A 21,330-nucleotide genomic window follows, 5' to 3' on the forward strand; every position below is an offset into this window, starting at 1 on the left:
CCTACTGTGATCTTACCTGTACCCTTCTTCAGTAGGAAGGATTATTTTGTTGGGTGGAATGTTGGTAAAAATACGCACAGGAGACTGTTTTCGACCTGTCTTTCCATGTTTATAAAGTGCATGATTGTCATAGTCTACCTAGAAAGTTGAAAAAACTAGTGTGAAAAGAAAATTTGCTCAAATGAGCCAACATTTACTAAGCTTTTCAAACCAATAAATAAACAAGCTAATGCCAAGATACAGGTTAAAACAAAGTATTTAATAAAAAATTCTTAAAAGCAAGAATTTACTTATTAATTAATAACCTACGGAGTCCTCTATGGCAGTACAATTTCATCATAAAAAAGGTAAAATCTGTTATGATAAATTCATGTTGTCTAATATTAAAAGAACAATTCTAATCTTTCATCTAACACAAAAGACTTTATAAGAAAGTCTATTACACAATTAAGGCTTTTGTTCTTTAAAAAACTACGCCTTCAAAGATGTGTGCTAGCTTCGTTGGGACTGTGTTCCTGCATGTGAAGTTGGCTAGATGTCAGCTATCAGTCCACCAGATCTCAGGGTGGCCTCTCTGACCTTCACTCACAACATGTCCTCCTGCATTCAGGCAGAGCACAGATTCAGGAGTCAGACAGTGGCTCTTCCACTTACTTTGTTATGTGTCCTTAGGAATATTTGCATATTTTCTACCTGTACAAGGATGTTTTTGGTTCCTGCCTTAAGGTTACTGTGAAGGTTAAATGAGATTATGCATGCAAACACTTAATCTAGTGGCTGACATGAGGTAGAAAGGTAGACAGGAAGAGAGGGGTCCACAATTACAGGTGTTCTCCCCACAAAGACTATTTCAAACATGTGCCTCTCTCCGCAAGATCTCTAATTCAACTGGCAGTTTCAGATTATCTTAAAAGTTAACTGAAGCTAACAAGCATGATTTCTATCAGCTTCTTGATTCCATCCTCCAGTCTATTATCCACACGATTCTCAATCTGGTTTATGAATCCAGTTGGTACTCAATCCATCTTTATCGGCTATTTAATAAATCACAAAAATGTAAGGAACTGACAATGGAGAAGGAGGCCTTTGATGGCAGATTCCTTGGCTCTGTCTAGGGCCTTGCAAGTTTAATGCCAATGCCTACCAAACTTAGATGAGCATATTTAGGAAGGCCCATTAATAAGCTTCAGTAGTAGAGGAAGCTAGGTGTTGGATGAGGAATCCCAAGGGATGATGTGAAAAGCCCCAGGGATTTCTGGATGACTGCCAGCATTGTAAACCTTAAGTCCAGCCAAACTATAGAAGGCCAGAGGGCTCAGAAGTGGCTTCTATGAAGTGTAGTGTCCTAAAAAGGGAAGTAACAGGTGAGACTGTATTTGCAGTCACTACATTTTAAGAGACACATTGATAAAACTCACTCATTTCTATTGAAAATAATGGGATGAACTGGATTTATAGTTTAACAAATTGGGGATGTTTATTCAGAAAAGAGAAAACTAGGAGGGACTGACAGCTATTTTATAACTGAAGGGGCATCATATGTATAAGTATATAAGTATAGAAATTATACTTATCCTTTATTGCCTTGGAAAATAGAAGGACCAATGGTTAGAAGTTAATGGGGAGCATATTTTATCTCAATATGAGAAAATTTTCTAACGATTAGGGCTATTAAATAAATTGAGTTTCCTCGTAAGACTATAGGACTCTGCTCACTGAAAGCACTCAAGTGAAGCTAGATGACTGCTTGTCAGGAATTCAGCAGAGAGGATCATTACATTGGGAAGTCGGCCCAGGTTACCTCTATGTTTCTTCCCAACTTTCAAAATTCTGTGAACACATGTTACCTAATACAGGCTAAAATACAAAAATAGATTCTACTTCAAAATCACCTTTAAAGAATACTGTAAGTACTTTTCAATCTTTTTAAAAGATTAAAATTCACAATTTTTTCCTAATGTACTCCACTGTGTATTTGAATATATGGTTCAATAAAGGTATTTTGAACATAAATTTATGAATGTCATAAGAAAAAAATTCTAAAAGAATCTTATGAACACTTTCAAATGTTGGAAGTAATATTGTGGAAAGGTTTCTAGTACAAGGCCATCCAATGCAATGTAATAGATAGCAGATGGAAGACAGAGAAAAAAAAAACAATTTCTTTATGGGTACCCAAGGAGTTAGAGAATGTATGTGTCAGGAAGGTGGCTGATTGCTTGATTTTGCATAACCTAATTGAGATTATTATTATTTTTAAATGTGGGTTTGTTGTGCTAATTAACTATAAACATATGGTATGTAAAATGCATGCTGCTAGGGCAAATTAATGTACCTCTAACATACATCCATATTTCATAGCTTCATCCACACAAATAAACCTCCTGTGGAAGTGCTGTAAAGCAAACACAATTTTGCAAATTGCACATCACTAGTGGTAGAGCTGATACACCATTTTCCCATCATTATCCCTGACATTTCACTCACAATGATGATGAGAGGCATTTTCAAATAGAAAATTTCTCCCACGGAACTGATTAATGTGATGAAGTACTGTATAGAAATGAGGGAAAGCACAAAATCTCTGCAATTCCTAACTTTTAATTTGATCTATGCACAAATATCTTCCGAGGCTGAAACTGGTTACATGGAGAACCAAGACATTCAGGTCAACAAACACTTGTTTTGTACCTACTATGTTCCAGGCATTATCCCAGGCGCAAAGATTAAAGATAGAGTACACACACTCCCATGACACCCTAAGCTACTGTTCTTTTAACTTCAGGAGACACCACAGATCCCAAATGCAGTCCACTCATCAATCAGCTTAAGTCTTTCAGTCACATTATCTTAGGCAACCTCTTGGTTAAAATTCCTATGTATCTCTTACCCCCTCTTTCACAAGTGTTTATTACACATTGAGTTTCAAGAGTTTTGGTTGCTATCTTTCAATGCGCAATAATTTCCCAGAAATTCCTGTAAAAAGAGTTTCTTTTCTGACCATGAAATGAATATTGAAAAGTTTTCTACACAGGTTGATTTTATAAAAGAGTAGCTTTGACAAAAGCCAAAAGCTCTACCTTTAACACTCCAGAGAAATGTCCCATGTTAAAAGAAAACAAGAGAGAAGAGAATGTTCAATGAGAAAGAAATGTCAGATCACTGAATTCAGATGTGGTTAACTACAGGACAGGAACACTACTACTCCCCGACTCTGAGCCGATGGCAGGCATCACGAATCAATCATGTTACTCTATTGCTTGAGCCTGAAAGCCTCAACAAATTCTCCAGAAAGTCACTACTATTTATCAGGTTTAGCACTAAAAGTGAAACAAACTTACCATCCCTTTTCTGGTTCAATCTTTCTTTTTCACAGTCACAACTCCCTACCCCTCCACCAGACTACTGCAGATTAACCCAGGGGTATTATAACACTAAGCTACATCCCAGTCCCTCTTATTTTTATTTTTATTTTGAGACAGAGTCTTGCTAAGTTGCTGAGGCTGACCTCAAACTTGTGATCCTCCTGCCTCAGCCTCTGGAGTAGCCAAGATTAGTGCCACTGTCCCTGGCTCAATCATTTTATTTTACAGGTAAGGAAACAGAAACCTAGAAAGATCAAGTGACTTCCCCCAAGATTACATTGCCTCTAAATGGCACTGGTAAGACTCAAACATCTTTTGAACTTAAATCAAAATTTCTTTTCATTATTACAGCCTTCCTTTCTAAACTGTCCTTCATAATAACTCCTGGTTTTCCAGGCCTTTGATAACTATTTTATCCTGCATTTACCAAGTGCTTTATCATAAGTCTACATAATTTATGTTTTTATGAAGATTTGTAGCATTTCTGCCTTCCACCTACCTGAAAAGTATTCTTAAAAAAGAGATTTAGCAATTTTGGTTTTTTTATTGCACTGTGGTTTGAGGGCTTATAATCTTCAGCAATGTCAGAAAAAATGCCTAATCAAGATCTATGGGAAAAGATTTGTGAAGGAGGAGAAGAGACTTTCAAATTTTTCATTTGATGAAGGCTAATATTAAAGAAAAAAAGTACCAGAAAATGAAGTTAAAGTAACAAAAAAAAGCAAAAGGCTCATAAATGAAATAATAACAACAGGTCCAGAGACATTTTCAAAACTAAAAAAAAAAAATACAAAAATCATCAAAGGGGAGATACAGCAAATAAGATCAATAAATGTATTGATAGCAGGAGATGTAGGGAAATCAGTTTCTCTAATATGAGCACATAATGGGCAGAACAATTCCTACTCTTACTAGGACTCATGAAAAATTTAGGTTTTATAGATCTTATTCTCATTTTTCTTTCCAAAGGTTGGCTTTCTCTTTCCAAACAAACAGAAAAAAAGAACTTTTCACCCTGTGAGACACATGCGACCTAACAAGAACCTGTGTGTGTGTGTGTGTGTGTGTGTGTGTGTGTGTGTGTGTGCACGCTGGGCTTGAACCCAGGGGCACTCTACCACTGAGCTTCATACCCAGACATTCTTATTTTTTAAGACAGGGTCTTGCTAAGCTGCCCAGAGAAGCCTGGAACTTGTGACCCTCCTGCCTCAGCCTCCTGAGTCACTGGGATTATAGGCATGGGTCACTGGGCCTGGCTCACCAGAACCACTTTTCATCAATACACCAAATTGTTCAAATATTTCTAATAAGCTTGGCCCTTGCAATTATTTGTCAAAACTATCCCTCAATATTTCAAGTTCTTCCCTGGTAACACAGCGAACAGCACACACAGTTATGCTGCATGAACCTCTCTCAGCCGCTGCACTAAAGATGGTCATTTTTTGCCTCCCTCACAATTTCAAACTCTTGTCCATCTTGAAAACACTTCTCTAAATATAGATGCAACCACTGTCTGAGGGACCTTGTCTTAGCTGATTCTAATGTCTCAGATGTCATGCAAAAACAGGGCCAAAGGAAGAGTTTTGTCCCTACCTTGGGACTAACCGAATGACACCAATGCAGACAGCAACAGCCTCTACTCCACACTTGCAAGTGCTGAGGACTGGGCTCAGTCTTTTTATGCATCCTCTCATGAGACAGATATTTCATTATTAGTTCACTCATTTAACAGGGAGGAGCTTGAGAGAAGGTAGGGTGAGCTTGAGAGAAGTTAAGTAAGTAGTTGATCCAGGATTAACACCCAGATCCCTTCAAATCCACAGTTCATGCTTTTTCCATTCAATTTTCCATCTCACATACACAGGGCATCTGTGTGCCAAGCATTGCACTAGAGGGTGACTTACTCCCAGAGGCAGCAGGTGCTGCTGGAAGCTGGAACCAGTTACCTAGTTAACATCTTCAGGATATGTCAGCTATCTCTGTATCGCAAATGTCAACTCTAGAAACAGAAACTAAGACATGAAACAGAAAACTGGATGCCCTAAAAGGAAAGTAAACAGATTTGAGAGGAATTATGATGTAGTTTTTGCCTGAAGCAGAGCTCAAAAAGTCAAGGTTAAAATGGCTTATGCTATACACTTTTGGAAAGCAACCTGTTAATATGAATGGCTCGATAGCCATAAAAAATGCCTGTTAAATTTGAGAAAGCAAATTTAGTTTTAGAAATCTATTTCAAATAAATAAATTAAATAAAAACTAGAAAAAATTATATGCATTAAAGTTGTTTATGGCAATGTTATTTACAGTACCTTAAAGGTAGAAGCAACCTTTAGTTCAAAAAGAAGGGAATGATAACACAGCCTGTTAATGAAATAATTTGAAGTTTTTAAAAGCATAAACACTGTGTAGCTAACTTTAAAACTGTATGCTTACATAAGGCACAGAGAAGAAAGAATTCGAAATTATCTTCTATGATTACAACTGTGTGAAAACTCCTTTTAAAAATAAATAGAAATAAATACTTGGAAATTATAATACTTGTTGTTTGGAGTGGAATCACAGCTAGGGTCTCCTCTCATCTGTGCTAACACTGTTTCTTTCAGAACTGCAGAATCATTTTCATAATGACACATATCTTTACCATTAGAAAGATTAGAACCAAGTGGTAGTTTGCAACAATTAGTGAAGATATTTAAAATTTCAGGACTGAAAAGCCTACATCAGGGACTTGTTGCTCCTTCAGAAAACACACAGAAAAAAATGCCATTACAAGAGGAAGTAGTGCCTACTTGGTGACCACACAGAGTGACGGTGACAACAGATTAACCTCAGAACCCAGGAAGCAAATAACCTGACGAACAGGGTAGAGCTCAGTGGACCTTGTCCTCTACTCTCACCTAAAGAGGATGGAGAACACCACAGGTGTCCCCTGAGGCAGGAGGACTACTCTCCGGAGCCAGTTCTGCCTCCTCTGACCTGACCTGGGCCTGTTCCTCTCCTTTAGAGTTTCTGGCACCTTCTGGATGCTACAGTGAACGATACATGGCATCCCACCTGCCAGAAAAGGCATTTTGCTCTCCTATAACCAGCATTCATGCAGATGTTCCTGGTGAGCTATGAAATCTGATGATCAGTTGGTTAGAATTAACTGGGACTCGAGAAAATTTTTTTCTTGGAACTTTATCCTCTGATTTTGATTTAGTATGCTTCTTTCAGTGCTCAAAAATCTGTATTTTTAATAAGCATTTACAGATTATAGACATTAGGAACCATAGGACTAAGTTATCTATGACAATAATTTTAGTGCATGACATAGCTCAAAATATTTTAAATTACTAAAATCAATGAATAGTCTTGTCAGAATATCTATTTAAGCAAAACATCCATTCCCCAACCACTCCAGAAGTCAAAATATTTACTATACCTGGTAATCCAGCATGCAAAAGTTGGGGAAAAACTGATGAATTCGGGACTCAAAAAAGTAAGGGAAAATCCAGAAAATGGGCAGCTCTTTTTGACTCTCATCTAATGGATCACAAAAAGAAAAAAAAAAAAAAAAGGAAAAGAAAATAAGATAGCAATATTAAAGAAAAAACAAAACCAATAACTTTAATTGAAAAACTTTTGGTATTGGTAGAAATTCAATCATGTAACATGTTTCTCTCTCATACAAAGAGTATGTTTACCACAGTGCCATTTACAACTTGACCTTTCTTAAAGGTTAGTGGAAATCTTTTATATCTAAAACAAAACATTGATTTTATGCACTCTGATTAATAGTCTTAAGAAGAGCAAATATTGAAATACTTAACAATATAAGTAATGTTTTAGATTTTGTTTATATTGTGTCCCCAAAGCATAACAGTCGTGTAGAACGATTAATGGGGAAGCTTGATCACACAACTGACTCTCTTAAATTTATCAGCTCACAAATTAGAAGCTGTATCTTAAAAATATGAATGTACCCACTAATTAGATAATTATATAAAACACTTTGAAGTCCTAAGCCACTCTAAGCTGAGTAATTGTCCCCAGCCCTTAACCCACCTCTAGGGCAGGGAATCTATGTATCCTCAATAACCACTACCACTAGCCTACTGAATGTGCTACCTCCACACATCTCTTGGCAGAGTTCAGAGCTCTGGGCCTGAGACTGGGTGGCCTCTTAAGAGTTCTGGAAAGACTTTAGGAAGAGGGAATATAAGGCCTGTGAGGCAGAGATATGTGTTTTTTATTCACTAAAGTATTGCTAATACCTAAACAGTATTTGGCACATAGTTAGCCACTCAGTAAATATTCCTTGAACAAATGACAAGCCACTGATGTTCTACCAAAGGTATTTTACCTAAAAGTCTTTTTGAAAACATATGATTAGGATAATACAAAGCATACTAAGATAACGAAGTTTGCCCATCATCAAGTAAGTATGTTTTTAAAAAGAGAATAGCCTGAGACATGCATTTTCTATCAGTGCTCTGATTCAACTGAGCTTGGCTAAAATCTGACAGAAAGTAGATACTTGTTTATTTTGCAGTCAGTAAAAAATTACACACCTTGGCTTTGACCTTCTTTCCACATAGCAATTAACTTCTTGAATGTAATAGCCAGAGGTTCAACCAAGCCACCAAAAGGAGGGTCTGTCACCAGAATGACTCCTTCACCTTTATCTTCCTGTAAAAATGCTCTGCATACTTCAAGGGCAGCCTGGAACAAATAAAAATTCATTTCTAAATTAGGACTGGAGAGAAACACTTCATCCTCTTTGGAGGAGAATGCATTAGACTCAGTCTCACACTTAGTCCTGGAAACTTAAGGGAGTCACCCTGCCACTGCAAAGTCCCTCAGTGACATCCAAAGCCTCTCTTAGCCTGCCACCGTCAGATTTTATCTTTGGGTTCCCTGATAAGCAGGTTTTTAAATTGCAAATTCAAATACCATCACTATCAGACAACTACACATTTCAAATGGTTAAATTAAAAAACTAAATTTAGTAACCTAAAAGAGAGAAACTCATTACCCATGAAAACTATCTAAAATGTTCAATTCAATTCAACAAACAGGAGCAGGGACAGTGCTAAACCCTGGGGACACAAAGAGGTATAAGACAAGTTTTTCTCCTATCTGGCTTGTCCACTACCACGAATTCAGTTCAATAACTGCCACAAATTACCAGTCACACATGTGCATGTTTTTGAGAATCAGGTAAATGACAGGCATATTTGAACATGCACAGCAAATAAACAAACAAGTTCTCAACACAAAGCTCATCTACTCCACAAAGCCAGGCTGGAAATGCATCTTCCCAACAGGCTGATGGTAAGTGTTCAGTAAATGCAAAGCTAACGTTAGTGGGATTTTCATCATCTTTTGCTTTAGATGAATAAGAGCTACTCCTATCACTGCACCTCTGGTCCACTTGGAAGTCCTTTTCAAACACTCATTTACAGAAGTAAACTGGCACAGGACTTTAAAGTTTAATAGCATTTTGAACTTCAATGACCATATGTACTTTCTAATAAAATATATATTGTTCTACTACTAAATCAACTTAGAATACCCAAATGATGAGAGGGGCCAGGATGACCTCCAAGGTGCAGGACTCCCCGGGGAACTCCTAAAGTACTGGATGCACATCAAAGGATAGCCTCAGCCACTGCCCAGCACTTCCTTCCTTCAGTAACAAGAGCAGGGACTTAAGACACAGATGAAATTGAAACCCTCCGAATTCCTTTGCATTCAAAATAGAAAGAGAGAAAATAAACAAGTTGTTATGGCTTAGATGTGAGGTATCCACCAAAGCTCAGGTGTGAGACAATGCAAAAAGGTTTAGGGGTGAAATGATTAGGTTGTAAGAGCCTTAACCAAATCAGTGCATTACTCCCCTGATGGGATTAACTGAGGGGGGACTGAAGGTAGGTGGAGTGTGGTTGGAGGAGGTAGGTAGCTAGGGGTGTGTCCTTGGGGTTTATATATTGTCCATGTGAGTGAGAGTCTCCCTCTGCTTCCTGGTGACCAGGTCATGAGCTGCCTTCCTCCTCCACACCTTTCTGCCATGATTCTGCCTCACCTTAGATCCAGAGCAACAGAGTTGACCGTCTATGAACTGAGACCTCTGAAACCATGAGCTTCAAATAAACTTTTCCTCCTCTAATTGTTCTTATCAGGTCTTTTGGTCACAGGAGCAAAACAGCTGGCTAAAACACAAACTAACAATGCCGAAACTCCTAGCTTAATTTAGAAAACATTAAAGAGTATTTTTTGCAGGTAAGAATTGAGGGAGTCATGGCCATCATCAGTTGCTGAGGGTTCTAGTGTTGGCCACCTCTAGGAGACAGAAGTTTCTTATGCTACCAACGTCCACAGCAACTGGGCTCTTTCCTTCACCTCAGTTATCACAGGGAGTGCCTGGCATCTTAATTAGTTTGGCATCCTTAAACCCCCTTTACCATTAAGGCATACAACATCTTTTATTATCTTAAACACTGAGTTGCTAGGACAAATCGCTGTGAGGGGAACTCCCGCATTTTAGGCAACTGAGGTGGAAAGTACTGAGGTGCAGGGTCAGAGTCTTACATTCTCCAGAGTCCCCTGAGAGCCTCAGAGACACTGGTGGGCAGGCAGATGTTTGAAGATTTGTCAAGGGATGCAAATATCCACGGAGAAACTTGACTCTGGGCCTAGGTAGGAAAAGCGCTGATGGATAGTAAAATCACTACGATGGCTTCTGTAGATCAATCTCCACAGTCGCAGGGCTAAAATACAGAGAGGTCGCTGCCAAAATACAGAGTAAGAAAAGCTGAGCCGGGCCACTGTGTTCTCGGAGCAAAGATGAAGTGGGGCTCATCCACGGCAGTTTATTCCACTCGCTGTTTTTGAAACTTATTATAAGGTAATTCTCTAAACTTTCAATAGTAAGTTGCAGAAAGAGTTTCTTTGAAAAGGGCTGATAACAATACTTCTTGAAAATATGTGAAACTGCTAGCCAACAGATATTTAAATGTAATTTTACCTTATTTTGTATTTACTGTTCAAAATAAAAAAGGAAAATCGTGGGTTGGTATTAAAAACAAAGGACAAAGGTCCCTGACCCACTCTGCCCACTTCCTCATCACTGCCATGGCCCTGTCCTGGCTGCAGTTTCAACAGGGCCATGCAGGACTTCCCCACAGCAATATCCACCAGCTCCACGACATCCACGCTTCCAGACTTTACCTCCAGACCTCCCTGCTCTCTGTTCTGAAGGATAAAATAGAAACCCAAGCCAGTCAGAAGGCGGCAAGGCTCCTCCCTCTCTGCCCTTGCCCAAAGTCCTGCTTCCACTGGGCTGATGCCTGCACAGTCTCCTTCTTGTCCCCCTTTTCCCGCCACCACGGCCCTTGCTGAGGAGTCCCTTAATGTCCAATGTCAAGCGACTTTAAACTCCCCACTCCACTTCACGCTCCTCTGATCAGTTCTCAAATCCTAGTTATCACCAACCACATAAACTCTGGGAAACAATGAAACATATTTATTTCAATACTTGGTTTTAATGGTTACTGTGGTTGAAAAATATATGTCCCTATGCTCAATTGATTCAAATGAAGAGTGCTACGTTTATTAAATCAGGAGACTTATTTTTCAATCCCAACCAATAATTTAATTTTTGTTTTCACTGAACCCAGGGCCTTGAGCATACTAGGTGGACACTCTGCCACTGAACTAAATCCCCAGTCCTAATGCTTACCTTTTAGGTCTCACTTAGTTTTCATTCTATTATTAGTTAATACTTCAAGCACAACACAGTCAAGCATTGTTTATATTTTTTTAAAACTGATTTATATGTATATGTCTAAGGGTAAGCTGCAAGCTATCTTCTTGATAATTTCCAAACATAAAAACCAATCTCCTGTTAGGTGTGATTACTTGCTTATTTTATTTTGTAACAGCACTACCAAAAAGCTCCACTCAACCTAGGAACAGAAGCATCAATTTTACTAAGCTGTGTATTTTCAGGGACATTATTAACATCACATTGAAAGGAGTGTTTTTCCAAGTCCCTGTCCTTCCCTTTTTAAGGGCAGTTTCAGGTTCACAGCCAAAGTTAGAGGAAAAATACAGATTTTCCATACACTCTCTGTCCCTATACCTGCATTTAATCACTGTATAGTAATTCTACAAAGGAGTATTGACCTTATTGGGGGTCAGAGGAGACTGGAAAGAATTCTGTAAGATAAGAAGTTATCAAGGCAAAGAAGCCAAGGGGAACAGTAGGGGTAAAGGCCCTGTGGCAGAAAGGAACTGAACTAGTTGGAGAAACAAGTCATGTACCTGAGCACAAACAGCAAAATGGGGAACAGAGAGAAGAAGCAGGAAGGGTCACAGGTCACACCACACAGTAGGCGAGGACCTTGCAAAGAATGAAGATCTTTACCCAAAAAGCAATGAAAAGGGAATAACAGACTTGCTTCTAAATGCTCAATAAACACTTGAATAATAAATAAAAATCAATAAATGACAGAAAGATAACAAATGAGATATTCTTGAATTTGTTTTTCTAAAATAAGAGAAGCAAAAGATAGGGTCATAACCCTTACCTTTCCATCAAAGAAATGGTGGTTAAACATGTTATAATGGCAAAAGCTATCTTCCACATAAAACTGTGAATACCTGTAAAATAATTCATTACTGGAGTTAGTTGCCCAAGCACAGCCATATAGTAAGTAATACACACTAAACTACATTTTTAAACTACAAAGTCACTTTCATAAAATAAGTTTCATGATTCTTTGGTTTTTTTTGAAGTAAATAACACTTCTTAAAAGTTTCAGGAATCTTAATAGTGGATAACGAACTGAATTATTTTCCTAAGTTTAATAAACCAGTGGCAAAACTATAGACTACTCATACATGAAACACACATGTTCCTAAGAACCAGGAGACTATTCATTAGCAACTGGATTACTGACAGGTTATGAATTTAAGCTTTCAGTGGATTGGCAAATTAAAATATATTTCTTATGGTTAATAATTTTAAGGAAAACACTAAATCAACATTTCTGTGCTCCAGCTGTTAATTATTTTCTTCTGTGGTTAATAAAAAAAGAAGTAATGCAGTTTTTCTTGTCTAATGCAGATTAGTTTAATAAAATATGCTTCTCAATATAAGAGAAAAAGAAGTATGGGCATTTCATGTATACTGAATTAGTGCCCGAAAAGGGGAATATTCATTTACTGAATGAACTATTTTATTTTTCTAATGTACTACTTTAAGATGCCATCAGCAATGAATGATAGTACCAGCTTTGGGTATCAACATTTTACAAATTTTTGCTCATTTACTGGGGTGGGGTTTTTTTTTTTTTCTGTTGTTTGTTTGTTTGTTTTGTTTTGTTTCGTTTTGTTGTTTTTACAAATTATGGTTTAAACTTGCATTTATTTGATCACTTACAAAGTTGAGTTTTTTTATATCCTTTACTTATATCTGTACTGTTTTCCCCATTTATGCAGATAGGCTTTACAGTCTTTCTTGCTGATTTCTGGGTTTTTCATACAATATAGAAACCTTTGTTATCACAAAAGAATTTTGCGCATTGTCTGTTTTAAGTAATTCACAGATGAACTACACCATCTTCCTTGAGAATTCATAAACCATTGGAAAGAATGAAAAAAATCAGGGACACGTCCTTATTCATATGACTTTTGAACCAAACCATGAGAGTGGCATTTCTCTGCTCATATGACTACTCTCAGTTACCAGTCCTGTCCATGAACAGCCCAGGCTCATCCTCTTCCTGTTACACAGAGGCCAAGAGCCCAGCTCTACCGTAAAACCCCCTGGTTCCAAACTCCAAGCCATTCACTTACACACTGGACGACCAGAGGAAGTTAGGGAGCCTCTGTGAGCTCCAGTTTCATCATCTAAAAAATGGGGAAAATAAGTTCCTACCTCACAGGACTTCTCAGAATAAGAGAGATAATGTATGTAAAGTGTTTTACACCATGCCAGCTACACAGCATATACTAAAATGCTAAACAGTATTTTTTTTTAGTAACTATCAGCCATAAAGATTTGTGTCTTAATGTACCTCATGTTAGAGAATTATGTTTATGTTCAACAAAATATAACTCAAACTTTTTTTCTTCCTGTTTTGTGGAGATGGAATAAACAATTGGTCACCATTCTCTGTAAAATATACTTTAATGTCATTTATGATACTGTTAGCACAACTGCTGATTCCATTAAACATTAAAATTTGCACTGAAGAAATAAACAAAAGGCTTGGATAACTGAAAACTATTTAAACCACATATTGTAACCTAAGGAACATTCAAGAATCTGTGAAGCAATGTCAATAGTCACCAGTAAACAAATATATCTTCCTATTTAACTAAATTTTAAATACTGATTTTTTTTAAAGTGCATCAATACTAGCACATCTGTGGGTCACCTATCATTCGAGGATGTTCTTGCCTCTTATACTGCCTTGTGAGAAAGAGCAAAGGAAAATACAATCCCCTTCTAATTTAATCTCCATTTTTTCATTTCTTCACAAAGATACAAGAGTCAATTTTGAAAATTAAAAGAGAAAATTTGATTTGCATGAAATTCAGCACAGCACACCTGTCCAAAACATTCTGGGCAGCAGTGTGCCGAGCCAGAGAGAGAAAAAGCCAAGAGACTTCAGTTGTTAGTTTCCATCAAGTACAAATGAGGGAGCATAATTATTCATATTTTAAATTATATAAAAAAATCACTCAACATTGCCCTCTTAAAATGAAATTGGTCACAAAGAATTACTCTCTCCACTGAATAAAGCAAACAAAACCAATCAGAAAAGCATGCACTTGAAACAGCTCAAAAGGACATTCATTTAATTTGGCCATTCATTCTCTTTAAATGAGAGTGAGTTACCAAGTGTGAAACATGCTCTACCCACAGGAAATGTAATCAAGAGCTGACTAAAATTAGTTCATAAAATGAACCTAAGAAATTCATTTTTTGATATAACTTTATTTGGATAATAGTTTGCCAAATAGAGTCTCACATCTTTCAGGCTAAAATTAGAGCACATAGAAATCCATCTTAGCAACTGTTAACTCCATATCTAACAACCCCTGAAAAGGGTATTTATAGTCCACGTGGAGACTGGAGTTGAGGCAGCCCTGCAGCCTGGGACATACCTTCCACCAGGCAACAGGACACCAGAACCAAAGTTCCAAAAGCAATTATTCACTGCCACGCAATACCCACCAGATTCTTTTCCTGATTTAACTGAGTGTGGTCTTTGTGAGAAAGCTGAACCAAACACACGCTCCATCATGCTGTAAACACAGACCACACACGTGATACATTCCAAGACCCCCAGAAATTAAAAAAGACCTACTAAGTGGGAAAGCATCTCATGTTCAAGGACTAAAAGATCATATTTCTTTTTTGTTGTTGTTTTTGTTTTGAGGGGTGCAGTCCTGGGAATTGAACCCAATGATACTCAACCACAGAGGTACACCCCCCAACACCCACGCCTTTTTTAAATTTGGAAACACGAAGTTGCCCAGCCCGGCCACCAATCTCCAATTCTCCTGCCTCAGATTCCTGAGTTGCTAGGATTAAGGGTATGTGCCACCACACCTCCCTGAAGGCATATTAAAATGGCAATAACCTTCAAATTAATCTCAAGACAGAATGCAAAAAATCTCAATAGTGTGGGCACAGTGGCGCTTGCTTATAATCCTAGTGACTTGGAAGGCTGAGATAGAAGAATCACAAGTCTGAGGACAGACTCTGCAAAACTTAGCAAGACCGTGTTTCAAAATAAAAACTAAAAAGGGATGGGGCTGTAGCTCAATGAATTAAGTGTCCCTGGGTTCAACTCCCAGTACTACAAGAAAAAAAAAATTGGACATTGACAAGCTGATCCTAAAATCCACGTAGAAATGCAAAAACCCTCCCCCCCAAAAAAATCAGAAGAATTAAAACAATCTTGAAAAAGAACAAAGTTGGAAGACTTACACTTCCCAATTTCAAAATTTACTATAAAGCAAAAAATAATCAAAACTGCATGCAACTGGCATAAAAATAGACATAGATCAGTGGGATAGAACTGAGAGTCCAAAAGTAAATCCATGCACTCATGGTCACTTGGTTTTGTTTTGTTTAACACATGTAGTCCATTCTATTTATTTATTTATTTTCTCTTTGTGGTGCTGGGACTGAACCCACGGCCTTGCTCATGCTAGGCAAGTGCTCTACCACTGAGCTACTCCTCAGTCCAGTCACTTAATTTTTAATTTTTAGTAAGGTGCCACCACAATCCAATGGGAAAAAGAACAGCCTCCTTGATTAATAATGTCAGGGCAATGGACAGTCATATGCAAAAGCAGGAAGCTAAACCCTACCTCAGAGCACATAGAAAAATTAGCTAAAAACAGATGTAAGACCTAAATGTAAGAGCAAAACTTGTAAAACCTTTAGGATTAAACATAGATGTAAATATTTATGACCTTGAATTTGGCAATCATGTCTTAGATAAGACATCCAAACCACAAGCGACCAAAGAGAAAGGAGGAAAGCTGGACTTCACCAAATGTGGAAACACGACCCACAGAAAGGAAGAGAATATCTGCAAATCCTAAGTCTGATAAAAGTCTAATACCCAGAATATATTATGAACTCTCTGAATTCAACAATAAAAATATAAACTCTTAAAAATGGACAAACAATTGAATAAGTATTTCTCCAACAGGTAAACAAATGGCACATGAGAAGATGCTCATCATCAGTCATCAGGGAAATGCTAATCAAAACCACAAAGAGCTGCAAAAAAGATGGACAATAGTAAGTGTTGGCAAGAATGTGGAGAAGTTAGAATCCTGTACATTCCTGGTGGGAATGTAATGTGACATAGTCACCTTGGAAAACATTTTGGCAGATCCTCAAGAAGTTAAACCTAGCCTGGCACACTGGCACCCACTTACAATCCCAGCTATTCTGAAAGCTGAGGCATGAAGATTCCAAGTTCAAGGCCAGACTGGGCAACTTAACAAGACCCTGTCTTAAAACAAAATTAAAGAGCTATGGGCATAGCTCAGTGGTCAAGTTTCATCTCTGGGTTCAATCACCAGTATCACAAAAAAAAAAAAAAAAAAAAGTTAAACAGAGTTAAGTTACCATATGACCCAGCAATTTAACTTCTCAGTGTGCCTGTTATGGGTTGATTTGTGTCCTCTCAAAATTCTTATGATGAAGTTCTAATGACCAGTACTTTGAAATGTGACTATTGGTGACAGAACCTTAGAAAGGTATTTAAGCTAAAATGAGGACTTTAGAAAGGTGGGCCCTAACCCAATCTAACTGTCCTTACAGGAAAATTATCTGGACATACAAGGACACCAAAGATGAGTGTGCGCTAAGGACCATGTGAGGAGGCAGTGACAAGGCAAGCCAAGCAGAGAGGACCAAGGAGAAACCAAATGTGCTGACACCTTCATCATGGACTCCCAGTATCCAAAACTGTGAGAGGACAAATGTCTGTTGTAAAGCCACCCAGACTGTGGTATTTTATTTTGGCAGACCTAGCAAATTAAAACAATTCACAAGACATCTGACAACATGTCTATTTTTCAAAAATATTATAAAACTTACATAAATATTCATGGTAGTATTACTCATAATAGTCAAAAGTAGAAGCAACCAAAATATCTATCAACTGATGAATGAATGATTAGTCAGCTTTGTGTGACTATAATGAAATACCTGAGGTAGCTCATTTTATAATAAAAAAAGGTTTATTTAGCTCACAGTTTTGCAGGCTGAAAGCAAGTTGGTGACCACCTCTTAGCTACATCATCTCCTGGAAGAGATGGCAATGTACCAATTGACTTACGTATCAAAACAGATTTTATAACAATCCCTCTGTAAGAAATACCAAGAGGTCCCACAGAAACTGCCTTCCAAGGGCAAGCCCTCACCAAGGACTCCCACTAGGCCACTCCTACAAAGGTTCCCAGTAGCACCACCCTGGAGACGAAGCCTTTAACAAATGAACCTCTGGATATATTTAACACCCTAACCAGAGCAATGGATAAACAAAACTCCCTATATCCAGACAGTGGAACGGTATTTTCCCATAAAAGAGAAATGTAGTACTGATACATGGATAAACCTTGAAAACATTATGCTAAGTGAAAGCTGCCAGACTCAAAAGGTCACCCACTGTATGATCCCTCTTATATGAAATACCCAGAAGAGGCAAACCTGTAAAAACAGACAGTAGATGACTGGTTGCCAAAGGCTGGGGGTTTAGTAAATGGGAAGAGGCTGCTCACTGGAAGAGCATTTCTTTCAAAGGTGATAAAAAAGTTCTAGAATTAGTAATGATGGTTCTACAACCAATATACTGAAAAATACTGTTTTGTCAGTGTTGACATATATCTGCATTTTTAAATTGAATATACCTAAAATACAGCAAGTGGAAAAAATACTTTTTAAAAATGTCTATATGCTTAAAATTATTTAAAAGACAAAATCCAGAATGTTGTGGGTGAATAAAAGATCGCTCTCCTTTAAACAATAAGGTAATATAAACCAGATAATCCCACAATTTGAACTATTTCTTTGATGTGACTATACATACACACAAACACACACACCTATATAGTGTGTATGTATATCTATATAATAACATATAGATATACATACCCACAATATATATATTGTGGGTATGTATATTATATATATGTATATATATAGTGTGTATGTATATCTATGTTATATAACATATAGATATACATACACACAATATATATATAATAACATATAGTATATATACACACACATATAAATATACAGAATACATTTACATAGACATGATATATTTACACATGTAAACACACACACACATACATATATATACTTTTTTGGGGAGAGGTGCTATTGGTGATTGAACCCAGGGTTTGACACATGCTAGGCATTTTCTTAGTGGTTTCTGCATAGATCATTCCACCACAACTATCTCATGAGAGGTAGGGGACACCATGAATTAGACCCAGGGGTGCTCTACCACCAAGCTACATCTCCAGCCCTTTTTTTCCTTATTTTTAAAATTTTGTCTTTCTGAGTTGCCCAGGTTGGCCTTAAACTTGCAATCCTCCTGCCTCAGTTTCCAGAGTAGCTGGGATTACAGGACTATACCATCATGTCCATCTCCGTCACAACTCTCTTAAAGAAAGCTTGCCTTAAAAGAAATTAAACTCATCATACAACTTTGAATGTAAACTCAAAGAACTACAGAGTATTAGAAAGATATCACTGTACCCTTTTCGATGAAGTAAATGTGCTAAAGGTAGGAATTTGAGTGTTCTTGATAACTGTATATATGGTCTTGAATTATTTAATTGTGGACATCTGGGTTTTGTTTTGTTTTTTCTTCTAACAACTGACACTCCCCTCTTTCAGTCAAAACACCTCTTTCCTATGGAGGACCCACTCCACATGGTGGGTCCAGGGCTGGCCAGGGCACAGTGATGGCTGTGACCCCAGCCCAGTTTCCAGCACTCCCTGAGTTCTGCTGCCAGAGCCCCTAAGAAGGACGGCTTCTTCTCATCAAACTGGTACGCTGAGACTGCACCCACTTAACAGTGACATCAGCAAGGTTCCCAGAAGTACAAAGCAAAACTGTCTGCAGAGCAAAACCAGCGTGCAGAAGAAGAACGGGAGAGAAAGATGGGGAATAACGACATGAGGGGAGGCTCCGGCTCTCACCTGGACTGGACCCCAGGAGTGCAGGCCAATGACCCTTTTGTGTGAACAGATTACTGGAACTACATTAAAAGATTCCCCACTAGTATGAGCACCTTATTCTAAATATACAAATAACCTGGGAACAGTTACTGATTCATCTGAAAACCTCTGTGGGACAAGAGAGGACAGAGGGAGAAAAGGAGAGACAGAGGAAGGACGAGAGAGGGAGAGACTATATAAGAGAGGCTTATACACAAGTTCAAAAGCAAAGTCATTCCCAGAGGATAACTTAATTTTAAAGTCAGACTGCTTGGGTTTGAATCCCTGCTTAGCCATTTATAAACTGTGACTTTATTTCACTTTGTGTATCTCAGTTTACTCATCTGGAAAGCAAAGATCCTATATATTATGAAGAATGAGTCAGAATAGGCCTGACATGTGACAAGCAATGTAAAAAATACCAGCTACTGTTACTACTGACATGATAAGAATCCAAAGGTTAAACTCCTACCTTTAAAATAATGCATTTATATTAACTTTAGGAAAGGAATATAGAATTTTTTTAAAAAACTGTTATACCTGTACAATGGAATATTACCCAGCTATAAAAGAAATGAAGTTGTTATACACTATGAAACATATGAGTACTGAAAAAAGTCAGACACAAAGGTCACTGATGAGTGATTCCATACCAAACGTCCACAACAGAAAAATCCACGGAGGCAAAAGTGGTTGCCATGTAAGTGAACACAGGGTTTATATTCAGTGTGTTGGAAATATTCTAGAAGTAGGTAGTAATAATGGTTCCGCAACATAGTGAATACACACAAAACCCACTCTAATATACATTTCAAAATGCAGAATATGACCTGAATTCTACTTCAACTCTAAAAAATTAAGTTCTTCAGAAGAAATCTGTGTTATCATTTTGCGAAGGATCACTCATGTCAAGCAGATTTTAGCCAACTGTGCTGGTCCTATTAACAAGGAATGAGTGGATCACAGGCAAATCCTGTTAATAAGGAATGAGAAAGTATAGGTAAGGTCTAAAAAATGCAATTGCTTATTTCAGACAATATAAAACTGATTTAGGGACTGGGGATATAGTTCAAAGAGCACTTGTCTAGTATGTGTGGACCCCTGAGTTTGATTCTCAGCACAGGAAATAAACAGAAAGAAAGAAAAGTAGAAAAAAAAGATGACTTAGAAGTCTAAAGAAAAATAGATTACAAAAGCTATACTGTTTAATCCATTTTACACTTTAAAAATCTGTCTGCCTTGTTTTTAAGGAAAGAAAGCATATCTGATTTCATAGATTCTCACAAACAAATACTGGAATATTGACCAAATAAGCTCCAATTGGATCTAAATAAAAAGATACACCATGGCTGATTACTTTAATACATTCAAGAACATGTTCTTGTTCTCGAATCTTTGAAAGATTACAAGACACTAAGAGCACAGTGTCTTAGAAAGTCACCACAATTCCTGGAATTCAAACAATTACAGAAACCAGGAGGAGTATTTTCAGTTCTACAGAATTACATAAAGAACAGGTGCACACAGGCGCATGTGTTATCAACCAAAGGCAGGCATCTTGGACACGCCCACCAGAGGGGGAGACCCGCGTGTTCCCCGCTCTGCCTCACGGTGTATGTCCCAACTCATCAGAGGCCCTTCATTCTCACATTCTTCCACAGGGCTCAGATGCTGGCCAGTCCTCTGCCACAGGACCTGTCCATTCCCTTCACATAAGGATGTATCCAGTGAGTCAATATGACATCATCTGGTAAAATGTATTTTAAAATGTCTGATCACACTTCAAGGATCTGCTGATGAAGCAACATACTAGAAATCTTTATTTATTATGTATGTATGTATGTATGTATGTATTTACTGGGGATTGAATCCAGGGGTGCTCAGTTGCATCCCCAGTCCATTTTACCTTTATTTTGAAACAGGGTCTTGCTAAGTTACCTAGGGTCTCTCTTTAAGTTACTGAGAATGGCCTTGAATTTGTAATCCTCCTGCCTCAGTCTCCCAAATCACTGGGATTACATGTGACACCCAGCAAAATCCTAGAAATTTGATTAAGCACGAGGAAATTCAGTTTATCTTTGACCTTAAGTATATGCAAAGAAACTTGCTTCAATAGGAATCCATCTCTATGTCACAGACAACTAAACACATTCATAGAGAAATATCTAGGAAGCACACTAGCTTGAAAAATCAATCGACTCCCTACTG

General features: G+C 37.8%; 1 protein-coding gene across 6 annotated transcripts in view; it reads right to left on the reverse strand.

Annotated features, from left to right (window-relative positions):
* Positions 1-21,330, reverse strand: part of Zcchc4 (zinc finger CCHC-type containing 4) — a 58,985-nt gene that overhangs the window by 17,565 nt on the left and 20,090 nt on the right. For 4 of the 6 annotated variants that reach the window (XR_007110451.1, XR_007110452.1, XM_047565806.1 and 1 more), the window contains 5 exons: positions 11,939-12,011; positions 7,919-8,069; positions 6,790-6,890; positions 2,336-2,395; positions 17-138 (listed from right to left, as the gene is read on the reverse strand). Coding sequence is in view for 4 of the 6 variants with exons in the window: in XM_047565806.1 (XP_047421762.1) it covers positions 17-138; positions 2,336-2,395; positions 6,790-6,890; positions 7,919-8,069; positions 11,939-12,011 (507 nt within the window). In the remaining 2 variants the exon portion in view is untranslated. Of the gene's footprint in view, positions 1-16; positions 139-2,335; positions 2,396-5,674; positions 5,693-6,789; positions 6,891-7,918; positions 8,070-11,938; positions 12,012-21,330 lie in introns of all 6 variants that reach the window. The other 2 variants (XM_047565804.1, XM_047565805.1) reach the window with 2 other exon arrangements.

This window comes from Sciurus carolinensis, chromosome 10, assembly GCF_902686445.1.
Source record: "Sciurus carolinensis chromosome 10, mSciCar1.2, whole genome shotgun sequence".
NCBI classification, from domain to species: Eukaryota; Metazoa; Chordata; class Mammalia; order Rodentia; family Sciuridae; genus Sciurus; species Sciurus carolinensis.